Source organism: Pipistrellus kuhlii, unplaced genomic scaffold (genome assembly GCF_014108245.1).
Source record: "Pipistrellus kuhlii isolate mPipKuh1 unplaced genomic scaffold, mPipKuh1.p scaffold_m20_p_14, whole genome shotgun sequence".
Taxonomy (NCBI): Eukaryota; Metazoa; Chordata; class Mammalia; order Chiroptera; family Vespertilionidae; genus Pipistrellus; species Pipistrellus kuhlii.
The window spans coordinates 31,000,515-31,024,603 of record NW_023425449.1 but is presented as its reverse complement, the minus strand read 5'-3'; the positions used below and the strand labels follow the sequence as shown (position 1 = coordinate 31,024,603).

Genomic DNA, 24,089 nt, shown 5'->3' with positions numbered 1-24,089 from the left:
GTAAAACGATGCAATCTTTATAGAGAATAGTATGACAGTTCATAAAAATAAATACAGTTACTATACAATCCAACAATTTCTTTTTGGGTATATACCCAAAGGAATTGGAAGCAAGGTCTCAAATATTTGTATACTTATGTTCATAGCAGCATTATTTACAATAGCCAAAGGTAGAGAATAACTTCAGTATCCATTGATGAATGAATGGATAAACAAAATGTGGCAAATTAGGGAGGATCCAAGATGGCTGCTCGGGTAGACACCTAACCGCAGCAGCACACAACAATTTCAATGGAATACAACTAAAATGTAGAGTGGACATCGCCCAGAGCTACAGGTAGTCGACTGACTGAAAATTCTACAACAAGAAGGAAAGAGAAAACCAGAAGGAAAATCAGAGGAGCTGAAAAAAAAAAAGCCTAAGGTACAGAGACATGCTGCGCGCTCAGGTCACAGCCAGAGAAGAGGAGAGGGCTGGGTGCTGCCTGGCGTTCCCTAGCAGCAAGGAAATAAAACCCCCAGCCTGGGCTGAACCCCCGAACCGGCAGCGCTGACCCCCAGTCCTGGACCAGACCCTGGGGACCCAGGCTCGGGCAGGAGGAGACGGGGCTGTGAGGCGGAATCCCAGGGGAGTGGTGAAAAGCAGAGCCCCCAGAGTCGCCCGCACTGCGCACAGAGGAAAGTCTGTTGACTCTGATCCTAGACTCCACTATCGGGAAGGAGAAAAAAAAAGCTCCAGACTGGAGGAATGCGACAGGGAGCAGGAGCCCCTGCCGGACACCAGCCAGCCGGGCGCCGGCAGGGAGCCGGGTGACGGGGCCCCCAGGGAGGGGGGGGTGCCCCTGAGCCATCGACCTCTGAGCACGGGCAACGGAGCCAAGGCCCGGGGCTGCTTCCTGGGCTGCGCCGACCCCGGCAACAGGCTGGAGCAGCGCAGGAGCCCTCGGAGAACAAAGGGGTGCCACAGGCCAACCTGCTGAGCTCCCAGGACAAGGAGGAAGAAACCAAAGTTCTCAATGTGAATAAATCAAGTGAGAGCAAAAGATAGTAAAATTACTTAAGAAAGAATACAAAGAAGATCCTGAAAAATCAAAGACTAAGTCAGAACTCAACTCACCAGCCAACATTGCAACATAAATGCGTTTAAAAAAAAAAAAAAGGACAGAATGTTGGAACAGCGGCGGCCAGGCCTAGAGTGCCCAGGCCCCAGAGCAGCAGCAACCAGAACCAGAGCAACAACAGCCAGCACTGGAGCAGCCAGACCTGGGGCAATGGTAGTCAGGCCTGAGGCGGAGGCAGCCAAGCCCAGGGTGGCCAGTCCAGGAACACCCAGACCCAGAGTGGTCGGGCCCGGAGAAGCCGGGCCCAGAGAAGCCGGGTTGGGAGCAGCCAGGTCCAGAACAGCAGTAGTCAAGCCCGGAGCATCCAGGCTGGGAGCGGCCAGACTCGGAGCGGCCGGGCCCGGGGCAGCCGGGCCCAGAGCAGCCGGGTCTGGTGCAGCCATGCCAGGAGCAACGGCTGCCAGGCTGGGAGCGGCCAGGCCCGGAGCAGCCGGGTCTGGTGCGGCCAGGCCCAGAGCAGCGGCTGCCAGGCTGGGAGCGGCCAGGCCCTGAGCAGCCGGGTCTGGTGCGGCCAGGCCCGGAGCAGCGGCTGCCAGGCTGGGAGCGGCCAGGCCCGGAGCAGCCGGGTCTGGTGCGGCCAGGCCCGGAGCAGCGGCTGCCAGGCTGGGAGCGGCCAGGCCCGGAGCAGCCGGGTCTGGTGCGGCCAGGCCCGGAGCAGCGGCTGCCAGGCTGGGAGCGGCCAGGCCCGGAGCAGCCGGGTCTGCTGCGGCCAGGCCCGGAGCAGCGGCTGCCAGGCTGGGAGCGGTCAGGCCTGGAGCAGCAGCTACCAGGCTGGGAGCGGCCAGGCCCGGAGCGGCCGGGCCCAGAGCAGCCGGGTCAGGTGTGGCCAGGCCCGGAGCAGCAGCAGCCAGGTCCAGAGCAACTAGGTCGGGAGCGGCGGTGACCAGACCCGGAACAACTGGTTGTGGAACGAACCAGAGCAACAGAGGCCAGGCCCGGAGCAGCCAGGCCCGGAACAGCTCGCTCCTCGCCTGCCCCTGCCCCACGGCTGCCTCTCAGACATGGCTGGAAACTTTTGTGGGAACTTGAGGGTCTGCTGAATCAAGTGATGAAGGCTTAGATCTGGATGTGTTGAGTTAGTATATGGCTGGGGTGTTGATCTGTGAGTGCCATGGGTGGGGCCTGGATGAGGCTGGTTGACCTATCTGGAAATGTCTTTTGTGTGAAATGTATCATTGGGCATGTGGTGGTATTATTGATATGAGAAAATGCTAAGTAACTGATTTACTATCTGAAAAGGGATTTACTATCGGGGAAAGGGAGGGAGGAAGAGACTGAACATAAACTGCACCTATGGATGAGGACAATGGGGGATGGGGAGGGGGCCGAGGGTCGGGTGGGAACCTGGTGGAGGGGGGAAGAAATGAGGAACCTTTGTAACAATATGAACAATAAAGATTGATTTAAAAATAAAAATAAAAAATAAAAAAAATAAACAAACAAAAAAAACAAAATGTGGCAAATTAAAAATAAAAATAAATATTTTTTATTGATTTTTTTTACAGAGAGGAAGAGAGAGGGATAGAGAGTTAGAAACATCAATGAGAGAGAAACATTGATCAGCTTCCTCTTGCATACCTCCTACTGGGGATGTGCCTGCAACCAAGGTACATGCCCTTGACTGGAATCAAACCTGGGACCTTTCATTCCACAGGCCGACACTGTATCCACTGAGCCAAACCAGTTTTAGCTGATAATCACATTTTCTTTGGCTATGTGCCAAATTCCACTGGGGGGATTGCATGATTATTTATTATAATGTTGCATTTTGATCCCCAGCGCTTTTATATTAAAAGGAAGATAAATTTAAAATCATTTCATGTATTGCATGAAGTACATTTTTCTAGAATTATTTAAACAATGCAAAAGTTCAAATACAGAAACAATTATGCATAATAAGATAATGATACTACTATAAGCAATTAGTAAATGTTCAAATTTAAAAAGGCTTTACCTAATAGAAATTTATTAATCTGTAAAATATTTGAAATATAACATTTTAATTTAACAGTAAAATATTTGTTTAAATATAATTATTCATACTCATCATTAATAATTTAAAAGGTTACCATATTTCAATGTGAGAGATGTTTCAAATAATAAGACTGCAATTAGTACATCTTCTTTAAGCACTTTATTCCTTATGTTTAGTCGAGCATGGGCTTCAGAAAGGGAAATTCTACAAAAGAAAATTGAAGCCAATCAAAATATGTTGATACCCATGTTTCCCCGAAAATAAGACCTAGCACATGGAAAGATAAGACATCCCCTGAATATAAGACATAGCTCAACTTTGGGAGAAAAAATATAAGACACTGTCTTATTTTCGGGGAAACAGGGTTGTATAAAGATGATATATATTTAGGCAGAAACAAACCAAGATATATGTGACCATAAGCCACACATTAAAAATTAACATATTCTTTCTTTTTTAAAAAATGTAGGCCCCAGCTGGTTTTGCTCAGTGGATAGAGCAAAATGAAGGGTCCCAGGTTTGATTCCGTTCAAGGGCACCTGCCTGGGTTGTGGGTTTAGTCCCCAGTGGGGGTTGTGCAGGAGGTAGCCAATCAATGATTATCGTCATTGGTGTTTCTATTTCTCTCTCCCTCTCCCTTCTTCTCTGAAATCAATAAAAAATATATCTCAAAAAAAAATTTTAGTTTCTTTCCAAAGCATTTTTTCCTACCAAGATGAACAGACTATTCTATAACAAACAATTATCTTGACTTATTTCTACCCTGGCTTATTGTTATTACTAGAGGCCCAGTGCATGAAATTCGTGCATGAGGAGGGAGTGGAGTGTCCCTCAGCCCAGCCTGCACAGTCTCCAATCTGGGACTGCTGGCTCCCAACTGCTCACGTGCCTGCCTGACTGATTGCCCCTAACCACTTCTGCCTGCCAGCCTGATCACTCCCTAACCACTCCCATGCCAGCCTGATTGATGTCTAACTGCTCTCCTGCCAGCCTGTTTGCCCCCAACTTCCCTCCTCTGCCAGCCTCGTCACCCCTAACTGCCCTCCCCTGCAGGGTTGATTGCCTCCAATTGCCCTCCCTTGCAGGCCTGGTCCCTCCAAACTGCCCTCCCTTGCAGGCCTGGTGCCTCCCAACTGCCCTCCCCTGCTGACCATCTTGTGGTGGCCATCTTGTGTCCAAATGGGAACAGGATCTTTGACCACATGGGGGCAGCCATATTGTGTGTTGGAGTGATGGTCAATCTGCATATTACTCTTTTATTAGAAGGATAGAGGCCTGGTGCATGGGTGGGGGCCAGCTAGTTTGCCCTGAAGGGTGTCCTGGATTAGGATGGGGATTCCCTTGGGACACACAGGGTGGCCTGAGGGAGAGGCCTGTGGTGGTTTGCAGGCCAGCCATGCCCTCCGGCAACCCAAGCAAAGGTGCTGGTATCTGGAATTTATTTACCTTCTACAACTGAAACTTTGTAGCCAAGCCCCCTGCTTGCTCCATGACCGCAGCAGCGTTTCTAATTGGGACTTATGTATCTTGTATAATTGAAACTTTGTAGTCTGGAGTGGAGGCTTAGGCCTGCTAGGGCAGGCAGAAAGCTTGGCTTCTTCTGTTGCCAGAGAAACCCAAGCCTCTGTGGCTGCAGCCATTTTGGTTGGGATTAATTTGCATATGCGCTCTGATTGGCTTGTGGGCGTGAATTGCGAAGCAGAGTGATGGTTAATTTGCATATTACTCTTTTATTAGGTAGGATGATTGCTGGACTTGAGAATCAGAAAAACTGGGCTAAATCTCCAGAATTCACTACCTATGTGATATTGTATAAATTATTTAATTTTGAGATTATTTTGAAATTCAGATATAAAATGGGGATAAAATTCACAGGGGTTTTATGATTTCAAAAATAAGGCAATTGAAAATCTTGGGACACCCACAAAGATTATATAAATCTGAGCTGAAACTGGTTTACTGCAATTTCCACCCACTTGTTCCTAGTTCTGTCTTCTGGGATTACAGAAAAAGCCCAATGCTTCTTAAATGTGACAGCTCTTCAAATATTCAAATACAACTTTTCTAACTGGCTCATGCTTTATTTTCTCACGATAAATATCCCTAGTTTCTTTAAAATGTCATAAGACATAATGTTCAGGCCCTTCACTATTCTGGCTAGTGAGCATATTTACACTTGATCTTAGCCAAAAGGCCGAGAAGTGATAGTGAGCATATTTAGATAATATTTCTTTTCAGTATAGAATTATTATAGGTATGATTTGACTAGCAGAATAGAGGAAAGGCAGAACTAACACTTCCTTACTATATTCTTTTTTTTTTTTTTTAATATCTAAAGTGTTACATATGTCTCCTTTTCCCCTGATAGACCCAACCCTTCAGCCATTCCTACCCCTGGCAAGCCCTTACTACCCCAGTATCTATGCCCATTGGTTATGCTAATATGCTTACTATATTCTATTAATGCAACCCAAATCACAGTATTATTAACAACCATGTTATATTGTTTACTCATATAAACCATCAAAAGAATGAAATCTCAAGTCTTTTTCATATTAAGCCATATCATCCTTTTCCATCCATTCACTAGTACTAAGGAAGCTGTGATCTAACTGAGGACATTACATTTATCTTATTAATTTTCTTCTTTCTTAGACTAAGACCATCATTCAAACCTGTGAAGAGCTCTCCAGAGGTGTTTATATAGAAATTTGATTATCATGTTCCTGCTGTCTCACCCAAGCTCCTTCTAAAAATGTTGACCAGGACAGAATATGTATATAGCCTTTCAGGAAAAGAGAAGAAGAGTATTGTTCAGGTCCACTTCTTTGAAAAGTAAGAGTGGTGTTATTAGGTACCTATTAGGTCTAAGTAGGAGAAAAATTAAAAGTTTATGATTATTCTGACTAGTGGTTCATTTACTTTGCTACTTCATAACCCCTATTTCCACCCCTGGGGGTTATTTCTACAATGGGAAAAAGTAGAGCTATCATATTAAAATTAACTCTGTTTTATTTTTGGATCAATACAGTAAACTGAGGCTATCTGAGTTTAAATAAAAAACATTTTTTTACTGCAGAGAAAAAAACATTATGAGAAAACAGAACTTTCAAAGTTTTGAGTACTGATTTGAGTATTTTAAATGTTACTTCAGAAAAAGGAAAGCATTATATAATTATGTTTACCATTTTAAAACATCATAGTTGATTTCTACTTTGTCTTACCTTCAGCATTTTTTTCAGCTCTATGAAGATAAATATACCATTGGAATAAATTAAACATATTTATCTTTTATAGACTCATACTTGACATTTCCTGCCAGCTCCTCACTTGTCTTATTTTATACTGCAGTTATAACAAGATATTTATTTATTTAATGGATTACTTTACTCCTGGTCTTACTTTATAATTTGTTTGAGATTATACTTTAATCTATATCAAATTGTTTAAACTATGATACAGTTACATCACAACACAGTAAAACTGTAATGCAGCAATTAAAACAGAATGAGGTAAATATTTACATACTAATAGTGTGATAGTACAGTATACTATTAATATATATACCATGCATGATTTCATTTGGGTAAAAATAGAGTATTAATATGAATACATATTTATATGTTGTAATATACATGTATATGAATGTTTAAATAACATAGTCATCTAAAATATATAACATTCAAATAAATATGTATTATTATACCTCATATATTTAAATTATATATTTGTATTTGAATGGATAATTTCTGGAAGAATGCACAAACACTGTTAACAGTGATTAAGAAATTTAAATTTGGGGGCCTTGCCCATAATAAGAGTTATTATCAGAGATAACTTTTTACAACCTATCTTCAGGACAGGCAAATACATAATAACTTATTGTCCTGTGAGTGACCTTCCTTCCCCATGAAACTTCAAGGTATCTTACTTATCCTTAATTCAGAATGCCATAAATATTCATTTTAACTTTCCATCCCTGAACCCCTCATGTTGTGGGATTCCCATAAGTACTATGTAATTAACTATGGTTATTTATAAAATAAATGAATAGATAAACAAATATGGTTATTTACTTTTGTTAATCTGTTTTATGTCAATTTAATTATATATTAGACCTGCCAGAAAAACCAAGAAGGGTACAGAAAATTTTCCTTTTTCTGACAAATATCAACAGCCACATTTTAAAAAACAATCATTTGTATTTGAAACCCATATACTTTTCTCAGACACATCTTATAAAGGGAGTCTAATAAAAATTAATTTAGTGAAAATAAATAATTGGAGGTTCAAATGATGTAACAATATAACAAAAGGAATTGTTAATTCACCTTAAATTCTCTTGGAACAAGGTAAATTATAAACCAACCAACCAGCAATTAAACAAAAAGACCCAAATGAAATAAATAAGTTAATTAAGCACATCATTTAAAAGTTAATACTGGCTTTAAAATTTTACAGTGAATACCTACAAATATTTTAATGCAGATGCTGACAGTTTTGATCCACATATAGAATCTGTTCTGATTCTGCGACTTGCTAGATAATAGCCATGAACCATTCTTTCTGCCTCCAAGCTGAATTCTACATTCAAATTCTTTGCAAAAGCCAGCAGCTAAATTAAAAGTGTAAAAAAAATTTAAGAGACTCAGACTTTGTTATATAATCTATATTACAAAAGTGCAAAGTATATTGTCATTTTATTTTTTAAAGCTTACATATTCTATCTACATCAAAATTGATTAAATATCTGGGATCATAAGTTATTGAGCATTTTAAATCAGAGTCTTATATTTGTAAAAATATTAAAGTTCACCCCAAATAACCTCTTCCTCCCTCTTGGTACGGAAATGTGCTGTCCACTGTATTGGAATGACTTCCAAGTCTTTGTTTCTAATGGAATCAAGGTTCACTCAGCCTTTCATTAGGAGGGCTTCTCTCAGAAGCTCATTCCTTTTGAATAGCTTTAATTCTTTGACAGTTTATTTCCTTAGAACTTCCCTCATTGGCCCTAGAGCTTGCTTACTTCCCTTTCTCTCTGTTAAAGAACAACTGAACACTAGCAATGTGGGAGGCATTGTGTTAACGACTATGAATTTGGACCTTGGAGATTCAGTATGATTTTGGGCAGATAATAAGTTTTCATCATGATTATCAATATTTTCTGAGTTTTATGCTTTTTTTCTTTCTGAGTGATTCCCAGTTTTGTAAATCCTTATTCAATGACATAATTTCTAGACTTCTTAACAATTTTAGTTGTTTTCTGCTTTTAAAACTCATAGAAAAATTAACCATAGAAATGTTGCTATTAATTATAATCTTTATATCTTAAAAATAACTTTTTTTTTAAAGGATTTGGATATGTCCTGGGTTGAATATGTCCTGTCTTCTTTATTTTCCTTATACTCCACAGTCCCCTCCGGACCTCCAGAACTGGATAATACTAATAATTCACTACCTCAGTAGCCCTTCTAGGTTTTACCCTTTGGAGGCCCAGTCATGTGCCACCTCTATCCCCTTCAGAAAAAGACTGTTGCTCCTGCTTCTGGGAGTGCTATCAGTATTTGAGCTCTAGTTGTCAACTTCTTCAGAGATTGCCTCAGGATAACCCATACCAAATGATTCACTGAGGTGGAAGTTGAGAGGGTGTTGTAAACCCATATATGTAAAGGACAACTCTGATGGGTCTCTTTAGCTCCAGAGCTCACTGTGGGGCCAGCAAAGGCAATCTTTGGGCCTATATCACAGCTTGACTCCCTCTCTATCCAATCCTGCTTCCTTCTCCCTTCCACGGGTACTGATAGAGGAGCACTCCCTGATAAACAATGGTACACTGAGCTCCATCTCAGTCCACCTTCTGGGGCGCCCAGGCTGCAACATATTCTGTCCAATCTGTTTTGTGTGATAGACAGATTTATCTTTTGGGGAAATCACTTTCACCATTTCACTAGTGAAGTCTATAACTGTTCTTTCCAGTGACAAATCAACTATAAACTCCTTTGCTTGAGCTTTTCAGGGCTTGTAAATTTGCCAAATCCCAATTCCAGTGACTCCATAATATAATTTTTCCTCCAGTCAGGCAAGTCTTATCATAGTTTCCTATCATACTCATTTCTACTCTTCTGTCTTTGCTCCTATTCTTATTTCTGTTTAGCATGCCCATCCTTCCTGTCATCTAAATCTTACCTTTCCTTAAGGCCCTACCAAAGTCTCATCTCTATGAAATGTCCCCAACTCTTACATTCTACTTGCTATCTTCCTTTCTGAAACCCTAAAATACTTATAGTCAGTGCCACTCAGTTTAACATATAAATGATCACTTAATTGTTTCATGTATCTTATTTATACCTCAGATAATGATATTAAAAAAGAAAATTTATGTTTCTATGAGAATTTTAAAAAATCAGAAATAGGTTCATATATATATGTAATTCAATAAGTACATGACTAATTAACCCATAGACATTTTTGGTTTTGTTTTTCACAGAAAAACTGGGAGAAAACTTCTTCAGGTCATTAGTGTATCTATATTAATTCCTAGAAACAAACTACTTTTTCTTCTATACTAAAAACAAAGAGACCTTTATTGTATTATCAATATTGTTCTTTTTCTGTTCTAACCTATGTGAACAAATAATGCCAAAATTCATTTTTAAGCCCACCTTACTTTTCAACATTTTACTCATGCAATATGCCTATAAGGAAGGCAGATAAGAAAATAAAATTTAATTTCCCATGCATTCCCACTTCCCAATATTCCCTGCCTTTTATCTATCCTACTCAGATACTTTAACTCTGCTGTGGACAGATTTCTGAATAGTTACTATTAAAGGGGTTTCACTTATAAATATTTGAGTATCTTTAATAACAATGAAAATCATTACTAAATTTCTATCATCTATTCTCAGGTTCTCTGAATATGCCACAAATGTTTTCATGTCAGAACATTAAAATGAGCTACTGAGTCATGATCGATATTCCCTAAAGTCAGAATTCTGAAGGCACTCATATAAAGAAAATACCTTTGAATAGTCTGTAAAATGTGAATAACAATATATCTATACAGCCTCTCATCATAATTTTCTATAGAAATATTCTATTTTGACTTTTTTCATTGAGATTCCTTAAGCTATAGTGATTTGGAAAGTGGTGCAAAGAACAAACTCAGCTTTTAAAATATCTAAGTCCTTCTACATGATAATATCTAGGATGGGCATGCTAATATCTATGTCCTTTTATTTAACTACTAATGCACTGGGGAGAGGTTTCTTCAGCCTGGCCTGCCCCCGCTCACAGTCTGGGAGCCCTCAGGGATATCCTACGAATTAGGTCCGCTCCCCAGCTGCAGTATGGCCTCCCTCTGTGGGAGGCAATCAGCCCATCAGAAGATGGTGCCACCTTCATCACCCCACTACTGCTGCCACTGCTGGCCACCACAGTTGCCTGCCCTCAGCCCTGCAGCTTTGACCTGAAGGATGTCCAAAAGACATCCTCTCTAATTAGCATATTACCCTTTTATTAGTATAGACTAGAGGCCCAGTGCATGAAATTAAAGCATGGAGAGGGAGGGTATCTCAGCTCGGCCTGCACTCTCTCCAATCCAGGACCTCTTGGGGGATGCCCGACTGCCGATTTAGGTCTGTGGGATTGGGCCTAAACTGGCAGTCGGACACCCTCTTGCAATGTGGGACCACTGGCTCCTAACCACTCACCTGCCTGCTTGATGCCCCTAACTGCTCCCCTGCCAGCCTGATCACCCCTAATTGCTCTCCCCTGCCGGCCTGATCACCCCTAATAATCTCTGCCTTGGCCCCTGCCACCATGACTTTGTCTGGAAGACATCCTATCTAATCAGAATATTACCCTTTTATTAGTAGAGATAATCCTAAATATTTTCTATGCAGCCCTTAAAAAGTTGTAAAGTTAGCAGAAAGTTGGAACAAATGAATCCTAAAAACAGAAAACTGCATGCTCAAAGAGTTGAATTTAAATTGAGAAACATTAGCACAAGTATTCCGGGTAATCATTTTTTCTCTTTTTACCTTTTCAAAATCTTCTGTTGTGAACTGTTTAGAAGCTAAATAAAGCAGCCCTTCAGGATCAATGGCTTTCTTTAAAGTATGATGCACAGTAGGAAGAAATTGGTGACAAGGAGATGATTCATTACAGTTAATCAATAATCCAAATACTTCTACAAGATTAGCTGGAATCAAGCTACAATCCTACATCAAACAAAAACGTAAAAGGCAATCATTAATCAGGCATTTCACAAAGACTTAGGAAATAAATTTTTAAATTATTCACATATTTATGATTTGCTTATATTAAATTATATACTGATAACTATAATAATTATGATTTGCTAATACTAATTATTATTTAAAGCAATTCCTGAATAGCCTGAGAACTTTGTGGTGGCTAATTTTTAAAAAATGTTCTTTATTAAGTATTTTCTAATACTTATTATTACATTATTCATTAAAACCTCCACTAAATTCAAATAAAAATTTCTAATGAGCAGAGACATCTGCATGGCATGACTAAAAGAATTTCACACTAAGTCATTATTTAATGCTAGTAACCAATTAAGTATAGAAATGGGATAATAACAAAACATTAAGATTAAAATATGTTGCTAAATTCCCTGAACAAGAACTCTATAATAATAAAAGTGTAATATGCTAATTAAACTGGACAGCCAAATAACCTTCTGAACATCCTTCTGGACAACTTTCTGGACAAAGCTGGGGCTGTGAAGGCTGAGGTAAGCCGCCGTAGCTGTAAGGGCCAAGAGCCGAGCTCCTTGCACAAATTTCATGCATCAGGCCTCTAATAATAAAATATGCATATATCTTACCATCTGGCCAATTAGAGTATTGGTTTTCTGCATATTTTTCCTTGAAGATGAATCCATATCAACGAAAGACCAAAAACTGCACTGAATGGGAAAGGTGGTTTGTTGATTGCTATCATCCCCAAACTTCTTTCCTGGGATGTATACTGTAATGCTTCTGCTTTCCATAACTAAGTCAAAAGACATTACCCATTTATTAAGTTCATTTTGGTCTATATATCTACAAATCAATAAAAAACATTGTTATATAGTATAGACACAAGCAAATTAGATTGTTTTGCATTATTATACAGATAGTTGTATAATAATGTTCACAGCAGCATTATTCACAATAGTCCCAAATTAACAACAGCCCAAGAGTCCATCACAAGTTGAATACATTTTTAAAAAATTATATATGGCCCTAGCTGGTTTGGCTCAGTGGATAGAGCATCAGCCTGCGAACTGAAAGGTCCCAGATTCTATTCCTGTCAAGAGCACATGCCTGGGTTGTGGGCTCGATCCCCAGTGGGGGGACTTGCCGGAGGCAGCCAATCCATGATTCTTTCTCATCATGGATGTTTCTCTCTTCCTCTTCCTTCCTCTCTGAAATCAATAAAAATAATTTTAAAAAATTGTAAGGTGACCAGACGTCCCACTTTTGGCAGGACAGTCCCGATTTTGAACAATTTGTCCCGCGTCCTGTGGCGTTTTAAAAAAGTCCTGATTTTTTGAAAGATTCTTTTAAATCTTTTGGACTTTTTTAAAATGCCGTGGGACATGGGACAAATTGTTCAAAATCAGGACTGTCCTGCCAAAAGCAGGACGTCCAGTCACCTTAATGTATAGCTCTATCCGGTTTGGATCAATGGATAGAGCATCAGCCCATTGATTGAAGGGTCCAAGATTTGATTCTGGTCAAGGGCACATACCTTGGTTGCAGGTTCCCTGGTCCTGATTGGGGTATACGCAGAGGGCAACCAATCGATATGTCTCTCACATCGATATCTCTCTTTGTCTCTCCCTCTCCTTTCTACTCTCTCTAAAAATCAATGGAGCCCTAGCTCAGTGGATAGAGTATCAGCCTGTGAACTGAAGGATACCGGGTTTGATTCCAGTTGAGGGCACATGCCCCAATTGCAGGCTCGGTCCCCAGTGGAAGACATGCAGGAGGCAGCCAAACAATGATTCTCTTTCATCATTGATGTTTCTATCTCTCTCTTTCTCTCCCTTCCTCTCTGAAATCAATAAAAGTATATATTTTTAAAATCAATGGGAAAATATCCTTGGGTGAGGATTAACAACAAATATATATATATCTCCTTAGGTGAGGATTAACAAAAATAAATGATACACCACAGCCAGGTGGGCTTCATTCTAGGTATGCAAAGCTAGTTCAACATTTGAAAATCAAGTAATGTAATTCATAATATCAACAGGCTAAAGAAGAAAAATTATTACATCAATTGATGTGGAAAAATATTTGATAAAATCCAACTCTCATTCATTAAAAACCAATTCTCAATAGATTAGGAATAGAGGGAACTCCTTCAACTTGAAAGAGAACATCTACAAAAAACTATTGCTGGTATCATAGTTAAATTTCCCATCATATTTGGTGAGAAACAAAGCTTTCTTGCTAAGACCAGGAACAAGACAAAGGTGTCCCTTCTTACTACTGCTTTTCAATATCATATTGTAAGTCTTATCTAATGCAATCAGATAAGAAAAGGAAATAAATCTGTTTCAATACAAACTGCGAGCAAAGGCATTTGCCCATTAAAATTTTCTATTTTTATTTATAAAGATTAAATGAAAACTGCCACTTAGTATAATTCTCAGTTTCTAAAACAAGTATTATATAATACACTCTTAACTGTTAAGTAACTACTTGACAATGATGAGACTATAAGTTAAACAGGTGAAAATTAATTTGAAAAAAATGTTTACCTGCCGAAACCGGTTTGGCTCAGTGGTAGAGCGTCGGTCTGCGGACTGAAAGGTCCCAGGTCCGATTCCCGTCAAGGGCATGAATATTGGTTGCGGGCACAACCCCGGTTAGGGGGTGTGCAAGAGGCAGCTGGTCAATGTTTCTCTCTCATCGACGTTTCTAGCTCTCTATCTCTCTCCCTTCCTCTCTGTAAAAAATCAATAAAATATATTAAAAAAGAAAAAGAAAAAATGTTTACCTGATTGAAGCTGTTCAAGTTTATCTTTTTTGTATGAAGACAAGTCTCCTATAAAGCAGATACCACCTTTAGCTAACAAAGCACTGCCAGCTTGAATGCTAACCGCTCCAGTTCCATAGTTATTCCTGAATAGAGTAGGAAAAATTTCAGTAGAGACTGGATGACGTATACCACGGGGCACGAGGTTTATACTATAATTCAAAAGCCTAGGGGAAAATAAATTATTCATTACTATTATTAACTATTTGGTTTTCAGAAATCATAATGTGTAACAGCTACACAATCAAATTTAATTTGATTTCAGAGAGGAAGGGAGAGGAAGAAACAGAAACATCAATGATGAGAGAGAATCATTGATTGGCTGCCTCCAGCGGAAACCCAGGTATATGCACTGACTCAAAATCGAACTGTGATCTCCCACACTGGCTGGGTTCTAAGGCCCCCTTTTCCTCTGACTTTACAGTGAGCTAAAAGGAACCCTGCCTTGGCTAACTTCTGTAACTGAGGCCTTTACTTCCCTATGAGCTAACAACAGCTCTGATTTGACTCACTTCTAGGGAACCAAAGCAGGGCACCACCTAGGCTCTCCCACTGTGTCTTCTATTCCAAAACCTTCCTTTGTTTCACTGTCCCCAACTTTAATAAATGTACTGTCAAAATCACTTGGAGTAGTGTTGTGAAATCTTTCCTACACGAAGTCAATAAATACTATAGGCTGGTCTGAAGCAGACCTGCTCCAGGCTGGTCCCTGTCAGGTAACAAAATGATTTATACCCAATTCAATATTATAACTAGTTTATATCCAGTTCAATGGCACCAAAGCAATTCAACGGTGGGAGAAAAGTCTTTAAAAAAAAAAAATGGTATGTAAAAATTAGAGAAATACAGAGCAAAAACATTAACATTGACTCCTACCTCAAACCATATACAAAAATTAATTTGCAATAGATAACAGACCTAATGTAAGAATAAAAATTAGCTCCAGCCAGTGTGGCTCAGTTGGCTGGGTGTCCTCCCTTGCACCAAAAAGGTGAGAGCTTGATCCCTAGTAAGGTGCATGCTAGGAGGCAGCCAATTGATGGCATCGATGTTTCTCTTTCGCCCTGTCCCTTCCTCTCTCTCTAAAAGTCAAAGTATTCTATAATGCTTCTAGAAGAAAACATAAAATAATATAATCATGAGCTTGGGATTGCAAACACTTCTTAAACAGAACCGACAAAACATAAACAATAATAAAGTAATAAATTTGATTTCATCAAAACTAAAAAGTCTGTTCATCAAAGATATCTAAGTTTTAGACTGGGAGAAACAGTTCACGATACACACATAAGACAAAGGAAGCAGATCCAAAACAACCCAATTTAAAAGTGAGCAAAGAACTTGAACAGAAACTTCCTCACTTGATCTTAGCCAAAAGGCCAAGAAGAGATGAACAGACACTTCGTAAAAGTATATATGACTAGTCAATACGCACATGAAAAAGAACTCAATCAGTAGTTGTCAGGGAAAGGCAAATTAGAATTATAATGAGATACTATTTCATATCCACTAGAATGGTTAAATTGAGAAAGACTGACAACACCAGAGAAGAAGGGAAAGGGAGAGATAGGAACATCAAAGATGAGATTCAGTGGTAAGAATAGGAACAACTGTAACCTTACATTGTACAAACACTTTAGAAAAATGGCACTGTCTTATAAAGGTAAATATACATCTATCTTATGACACAGCATTTCCACTCTTTAGTATTTATCCAAAATAATGAAAACATATGTCCATAGAAAGACTTGTGCAAGAATGATTACAGCAGCTTTACTTATAATAAAACATGCAAAACCTAAATCTACAACCACCAGAAGACTGGATAAGCAAATTCTGGTATAGTCATATAATGGAACCAATAAAAACAATAAACTATTATACACATAAGTGGGTCAATATCAAAAACATGTTGAGTGAAAGAGACTAGACACAAAAGTATGCACTGTATGATTTTACTTATGTGAAGTTCAAGAACAAGAAATTAATCTATTGTGACAGGAATCACCTATGGATATAGGCACTGTGGAAGGAGTGAAAGAACTTTCTGAGGTGATGGAAATGTTCTATATCTAACTGTGGTGATGGCTATAGGAGTATATGTATTTGTCAAAATTCATCAAATTGTATATTTAAGGTCTGATTATTTTACTATATATAAATGTTACCTAAAAACACTATAAAACAAACAAACAAACAAACAAAAACCCCAAATCTCTTACACAGCCTGAAATGCCACAGGAAAAGTCAAAGGTTAATGACAAAAGGAAAAGAGACAAAGGCTTTAATTTATAAGAGGTATCACAAATCAGTAAGAAATAAACCACTTGCTCTAGTCTGTTTCTGCAGACCGAAAGGTCCCAGATTCAATTTTGGTCAAGGGCACATACCTTGGTTGCAGGCTCATCCCAGCCCTAGCCCTGGTTGGGGCTTGTCAGGAGGCAACCAATCGAAGTGTTTCTCTCACATCAATATTCCTCTCTGTCTTTCCCTATCTCTTCCATGCTCTCTAAAAATCAAAATAAAATTAGATATGATTTGTGAAGATTTGAAAAAAATTAAGTCCTTAAAAAAAGCAATAAAAACTTAATAGAAAAGTGAAAAATGGTCAAGGAGTTTTATAGAAAAATTATAGTAGGATTCGACAAGCTCTAAATGATGCTGAAATTTATTTCTAATTAAATAAATGCAAATTAAAATTAAATTTGTGCAATCTGTAGCACTTAGCCCCATATTTATATTGCAATTTAATTTCAGTAAAAACAATTTGAAGTTTTTATTTGAATTTTTTAAAAATATGTTTTTAAAATTGATTTCAGAGAGAAAGGGAGAGGGAGAGAGAGAAAGATCAATGATGACAGAATCATTGATTGGCTACCTCCTACACACCCCACAATGGGGATCAAGCCTGGAACCCAGGCATGTGCCCTCCTGGTTCATAGGTTGATGCTCAACCACTGAGCAACACCAGCGAGGCTATTTTAATTTTAAATTCATTCTATAGATTTCTTCTTTATAATGGCATATAATATATTAATATAAGAAACATATTCCTAGCTTTCTGAATATTTAAGTAACTTTTAAAAAGGTGTACTTGTTAGTGAGGAGCCCCAAGTAAAGGCTTATTCCAATGTTAGAGTGATACTCCCAAAACAGTAATTTGGGCACTTTTGGAAGCCTTATTTGGGTATAGTGAGTCAGTATTACTGAGTGGAATATTAAAGAAAAATAAGAAAATTGCTTGTTGGCTCTCAGAAGGAAGATTATTTAAAAAAATAAAAACAAAGTACAAAAGCAGAACACTAAGGCAGGGAATGTGGGAGGAAGAAAGCCTGAGAATGATGCATTTATTTGTAAAGGTTTGAATGGGGAAATAGATTGAAACTTTAAATGGTTAGATTCTTAAAACATTGAAAGCAAATACCCCAATTCATATTTTAAAAGTTTTAAACTTCATTGGTAACTACTTTAACAATTATTATATTATATACCATTATAAATTTTTGCCCAGGTAAGTCCTAAATATTTATCTTATAATAATGCTCCTGGGAAAGATTTATGCAAATCTGTGATTAAAAAAAAAAGATTTATGCTACCAATTTATTATGTAAAAAAATTCATATTACATATTTTACCTATCTACAAGTAGAGTATCACTTGTTATAATTAAAATATCCAGGCAATCTTCCAGTTCCTTGTTAGAGTCACTTGTCTGAACTAGACTCATCAGCAAACAGAGCTTGAGAAAATTGTAAGTCCCGGGAGGAACGATGTGTGATGCAAAGACATTGGCAAGTATTGCTGTAAACTTCCAGCATGAGCTGGAAATCAGAGAGAGGAGACATCTGAAATTGTCGCTAATTCCTGAAGGAACTGAAAGTAAATAACATGTTTAAAAGGGCTTTAAAACAAGAAAATGACATTATGTCTACTTTTATTTATCTGAAATATTATCATCAGATTATAGTTATTTTAATGATGCCATATTAAAATTCTTATAGATAATATTATGATTGGAGGTCTCTCTGGTCTATCATTTCTATTCCAGGAAAGGAAGCAGTCACCCTTAGTGTCCCCATAGATTGGTAGTGGGGTGCAAGCAAATTCTTCATTCCTTTCAAGACCTATCTGAGCAAAGCCAGATCACAGGGCTTCTGTATTATAGTGTTTGCTTCTGTACTTCTATTTTTTACTATAAAACAGAATGGGAAATATTTAACTGTTGCTGTTAAAGGGGCAGATTTATACTCTCTAGTATTTTGAAAGCATTATACTATATGGTAACAGTATAGACCTCCACTTCCTCACTCTGTCCAACTCCTGAAAGTTGGACAAGATCAGTGACTTAATTAAATTGGTCAGTTTTAGAAGAAAAACTGTGCATGTGTAACCTAGTCACTTTCTCCTTCCTCTTGGGCTATGTGGGAACCATGCCAGAGTCACAGAATAGCCAAGGCTAATTAGAGTGTGGAGGCCTTGTTGATAGTATGCTGGATGGCCAAGGCCACTCTACACATGGGAACCTTAATCAGAATGTTCAAGACTAAGATACCATATGCAGGTGCGAGGCCACAGCGATCTCACGGTACACTGTGTATGTGCGCCTTTCTGTAGCCAAAATGATTGATGTAACTGTTGACTAGAGGCCTCTTTTGTCTAAATGATATAATGCATCTTAACCAGCCAGTCACAGTGTACTGGGAGAAGCTGAGGCAGGCTCAGAGGATGTAGCTCCTATGAGTGCAGGAAAGCCTGGAGAGGTTGGGGAAGCTGCTGAGGCAGAGAGCTCAGGTGCCCTGGTGAGTCTAGGGGCAGCGTGCAGCTGCTCAAATAACCGTGGGTACAGAGATTGATGGTTTGTGAGAAAGATGTATTTGGTTTATCACCAGTGTATGGCTACCTGTATGGGACTTTGCTGTGAAGGACTGTTTTGTCTGATGGCTATATGGCCACTGGCTTCTATACGAAAGACTCATTCTTATACACCCACAGCTTCTCATGGCTTCTCCATCTAATACCTGGTGTCTTAAGAAGGTCCAGTCCCTGTCAGAGGGTTTGGCCCCAACAGTTAGTGCAATGGGCAGGGCTTGAGAAGGAACCTGCCCACACAGTTGGCATAGTCAAGCAGAATTTAGAATATATGAACTCAGAGTACCTGTGCTGAACTGTGTTCTAGCTGTGCTCTGACAGGTTACCATCATAGAGCAATTATTTCTTTTACTTACCCCTGACCACGGACCAAGGAAGGCTGCCTTAGTGTAGCATTTACCACATTTGAGTGGTTAAATTTGCCTAATTTCGGAGTTCAGCATGAGAAAGCATACTTTTCCACCTACATATAAGTCATGTTCTGCTACTAAATCAATAAATCTTGAAACACCTTATAGCAGAAAACATTTAAAAGATCACTAAAATGTCTACTGAGCATTAATGCCTTTCTTTCTTTAACATTTTAATTTTGTTAAGAAACTTTCTCTTCAAGATATCTTGAAGAGGTATCTAGAATCAACTTGCATTTCAAGACTACTTAGGCCTCAATTATTGCAGATGGACAATAATATTGAGGGATTCTTTAAAAAATCTAACTCTATTAAAAATTTAACTAACTCTTGCTGCATTTAAATATTTGTGTGCCAAGTTAAAAGAGTAGGTCTCACCGAGACCCGTTTGGCTTAGTGGATAGAGCGTTAGCCTGCGGACTGAAAGGTCCCGGGTTCGATTCCAGACAAGGGCATGTACCTTGGTTGCGGGCACATCCCGGTGGGGGTGGTGCAAGAGGCAGCTGATCGATGATTCTCTCTCATCGATGTTTCTAACTCTCTATCCCTCTCTCTTCCTCTCTGTAAAACAAAAAATCAATAAAATATATTAAAAAAAACAACAACAGTAGGTCTGCTCTCCACTTTTGTTTACCTAATGCTTAATTATATTGAAGTTGTTAAAGAAATTATTAGTAAGAAAGCTGATATTTTGGCCCCCATCTGTCTTTCTCTTTTGTCTTATATTTCAATTGGTTCAGAATTCAAATGAGGAAAAGGATGATATTTTATTGGGCTCTCTTTCTCAGATCACAGTGTAAGATCAAGTTAAGGCTAAAAAAAAAAAAAAGCAAAATAAGATTTATCTAAAAAAAAATTTCTTATGGGAAAGGTTCTACATTATCCCATTTTATCTCCTTCATAGCATTTATTATCTGAAATTGTCTTATTGATTAGTTTACAGGTTTCCTGTCTACCATCGATTTCTTAACTGTCCTATCACAACTATATCCCTAGTGCTTAGAAGAATGCCCAGCACACAGGCAGCCAATACTTATTTCCTAAACAAATGGATTTAAATTTAAATATTTGTTAATATATAATACTACATTTTCCTTACCTTTTGGATTGCAAAAAGTGATGCTGTTTGCCTCTATACAGACAGAAGTTTGTAAACTTTTTACACAGGTTGGAATTCCAATAATTTTATACTCATTTCCAATACTCATTTTATTCACCAATTCATCTAAAATTATTAAACACAAAAAAAATATGTATTCACTAAAGGAAACATGTACATGATCATATGGTTCAAAGATTTAGAACTAGTAACAATTTAGTAGTTGAATTAGTTGGAAAATATTTATTATTGTTTAGTATAATATCCATACAGAGTGGCATTAATTATGCAAATTTAGGCAATTTTATTGCTGATAAATTTTGACACTTATAGGCAATGATGAATTAACTTCAAGAAGCATGATACATAGTAACTAGGTAGTCTCTTATATATGGTCAAAAGGAACAACAAGATCATTCTACTTAAGACAAAATATTTTAATGTTAAATGACAAGAAATGTTAATAAAAATGACCTGATAATACTTTTAGTAGGGGAGAAAATAATTTTAAAAGGTATTATTACTGTCTATAGTAGGGGTGTTGAACTCAATCAGAGAAGGGGCCAAAATCTAAAATCCAGCCTAAATCACGGGCCGAATGGTTTACTGAACAGTCATAAACTGTCATTGTGATGGAAACGCAGCGGAGTGCAGTGATGACAGCGCGGTGCGGGCCACATTGCAAGGCCTGGCGGGACGGATTTGGCCCGCGGGCCTTGTGTTTGACACACGTGGTCTATAGTATAGGCAAGGTACTTTTTTATACATTACCTAACTGTAAAGTGTAAGATTGATATTGTTATCCCCACTTTATATATGAAGAAACTAAGAGGTTAAGTGCCTTGCACAAAGCTAAAATCATTCTTCTTAAAGGATAGAGTTCTAAAATTACCAAAACTGAAATTCACATCTAGGTCTGCCTATCTCCAAAGTCTACCCTCTTGCATTATACTAGATTCCTCTTTCACACCTACATATTGGGCAAAATTTTTGCAAAAGTTCAAAAAAGTTATAAAAAAACAAAACAAAACTTGATCTTCCATTATATATTAATAGTTAGAAGTTGGGTAGCTGTAAAGATAGGAAAGACAGGTTTATAAGGCAAAACAAGGGTTAACTTCTCTCTGTGAGGAAGATCAGATAGTGGTCATCATTTTTTATCCTTCTCTCTCTCTCTCTCTCTCTCTCTCTCTCTCTCTCTCTCTCTCTCTCTCTCTCTCTCTCTTTCTCTTTCTCTTTCTCTTTCTCTCTCTAAGTTCCAGAGAACATACTGGTGTACCCTGTATACCTAGAAGAGAAAACTCAGGCTCAAGAATTGAGAAAATAAAAACCTAAAATCAACCAATCAAACTAGCAACAACTAAATGATACAGAATGAACTGCAAAGGAAGAATAAAATGAATAGTTTTTCAATTGTTTTATGGAATCTTAGAGTTTGATGGATGTGTTCTGAAATCAAGGAAAGGTCAAGAGGAAGGCAAGGAGTCTGGGAAGTGATTATCTCTTCTGATTTGAACCCCAAAAGGTCAAATTTTATTCAAGTAATTTTAAAAAATTTATTTGGGTTCTATGTAAGAGTTTATTTGAAGAAAGAGTTTTCTACTAAAATGTAAGTTGGATAGCCACTTATATTTATATATTGTAATATATGGGTATATTATAATAGAATGAAGTGTTATAAGCATATATTTTGAAACTGTAATGCCTGAGTTTGAATCACAGCTGTGTCATGTACTAGCTGTATGACCTTATGTGCAGTAAAAAACCAAAGTCCCTACCCTCATGAAGCCTATATTCTGAAATAATAACTCCAATATTTACATAGGACACACACACACAATAATGGGAGATCATTCCCATAAATGAAATAATCATAACCTTGAGCTTAGTATAGTGCTTGAGACATAGCAAGTCCTAATATCTTTTTAAGTGAATGTTATATAACTAAATGAATAATTGACACAAAGCTAAATATGACTCTTTAAAACACTCAAGAATAAGATGACCTATCGTTTTTAATCTATAGCAGTCTCCCCTTGTCTGTGGGGTACACATTCCAAGATCCCCCAGGGGATGCCTAGAAGTATAGACAATACCAAACCCTATATATACTGTTTTTTCCTATATATACATAACTATGATAAAGTTTAATTTATGAATTATTCTCAGTAAGAGATTAATAATACTAACAATAAAATAGAACAATTATAACAATAAAAGAAAAGTTAACTGAATGTAAAATAAGGGTTACTTACTTGAACACAAGCACTGTGATACCTTGACAGGTGATATGATAACCTAGATGGCAACTAAGTGACAAACAGGCAGGGAGCATGTACAACATGGAGACACTGGACAAAGGGATTGATTTACCTCCCGGGAGATTTCATCATGCTACTCAGAATGGGTGTGCAATTTAAAACTTATGAATTGTTTATTTCTGGAATTTTCCATTTAATATTTTCAGACATAGGTAACTGAAACCATGGAAAGTGAAACCATGGATAAAGGGGGACAACTGTGTAGAAGTACCATTCATAAAATAAAAGTGTAAGTAACTCAATTATGTATTTTATATATCTTATAGCAGCCTGCTTTTAGTTCAAAGATAACTTACCTCTTAGGAAAATTGTAAAAGATTGAAACCTAAAAGGCTGATTATTAGAATGTCCTTGAAAAGCATGAAGTGCCTTTGCAGTAATTATTTCAACTATCTGTTTATCTTAATGCAAAGAGAAAAAAAAAGAATGTTATTAGAATACGTACTTAATTTCCACATTAAAATATTAGACACAACATTTAAAATTACAAATGTAAAAGCATTTTTACCACCAAGCACTCTAAATTTTCTGTCTTCTTGAAGTGAAGAAGAACACAGATTGCACAAAAAGTCATTTCTTACTGTTGCAGATTCTGTAGCACCAGGAGCATGTACTCTTATATACTGAAATCCTAAAAAGAAGGAACAGAAGTAAGCTAAATTTGCTTTTGGATTTAGCTATTCATTTTCAGTCCTTTAAAATTAATCTAATTCAAAGTATAATTAATTCAATTTTGTGTGTGAGTTCAGAACAGTTCAACTAACATTTTTGATGGTCATTTCTTGCCAAACACTGTGCTAAGACACTGGTGTACAGATACTTAAACACAATTTCAATAGGGAGCATTAAGAAACATAGTTTCAGTATGTAGTATTCATTTACAGAGAGAAGAAAGGAGGGCATCCAACCTAATGAGAGATGAGGATGGATAGGAAAGATGTCCTGGAGAAGGACTAGCAGGCATCTTCAAACTACGGCCCGCGGGCCACATGCGGCCCACAGAGGAGTCTGATCCGGCCCGCCAGGTTTTTTGGGCAGTGAGCGCAGCCGAGGTGTTACAGTAGGAATTAGTAGTTCATATAGTCTGGCCCTCCAGCTCTCTGAGGGACCGTGATCTGGCCCCCACTTTAAAAAGTTTGAGGACCCCTGGACTAAAGAGAAGTTAAACCAAAGGGCTGAGAGAGAATCCTGCATGGAGTGGGAACAGCATGAACAAACACTTATGGAACAATG

At 38.2% G+C, this 24,089-nt stretch overlaps 1 protein-coding gene across 4 annotated transcripts in view; it reads right to left on the bottom strand.

The window, feature by feature from the left end:
• The window catches only part of MCMDC2 (minichromosome maintenance domain containing 2), a 34,916-nt gene that overhangs the window by 3,175 nt on the left and 7,652 nt on the right, over window positions 1–24,089 (bottom strand). For 2 of the 4 annotated variants that reach the window (XM_045581456.1, XM_045581458.1), the window contains 9 exons: window positions 23,365–23,487; window positions 23,153–23,257; window positions 20,536–20,661; window positions 17,793–18,030; window positions 14,119–14,324; window positions 11,954–12,120; window positions 11,139–11,318; window positions 7,569–7,711; window positions 3,191–3,300 (listed from right to left, as the gene is read on the bottom strand). In XM_045581456.1, coding sequence (XP_045437412.1) covers window positions 3,191–3,300; window positions 7,569–7,711; window positions 11,139–11,318; window positions 11,954–12,120; window positions 14,119–14,324; window positions 17,793–18,030; window positions 20,536–20,661; window positions 23,153–23,257; window positions 23,365–23,487 — 1,398 coding nt within the window. The remainder of the gene's footprint in view (window positions 1–3,190; window positions 3,301–7,568; window positions 7,712–11,138; window positions 11,319–11,953; window positions 12,121–14,118; window positions 14,325–17,792; window positions 18,031–20,535; window positions 20,662–23,152; window positions 23,258–23,364; window positions 23,488–24,089) is intronic. The other 2 variants (XM_045581457.1, XR_006741583.1) reach the window with 2 other exon arrangements.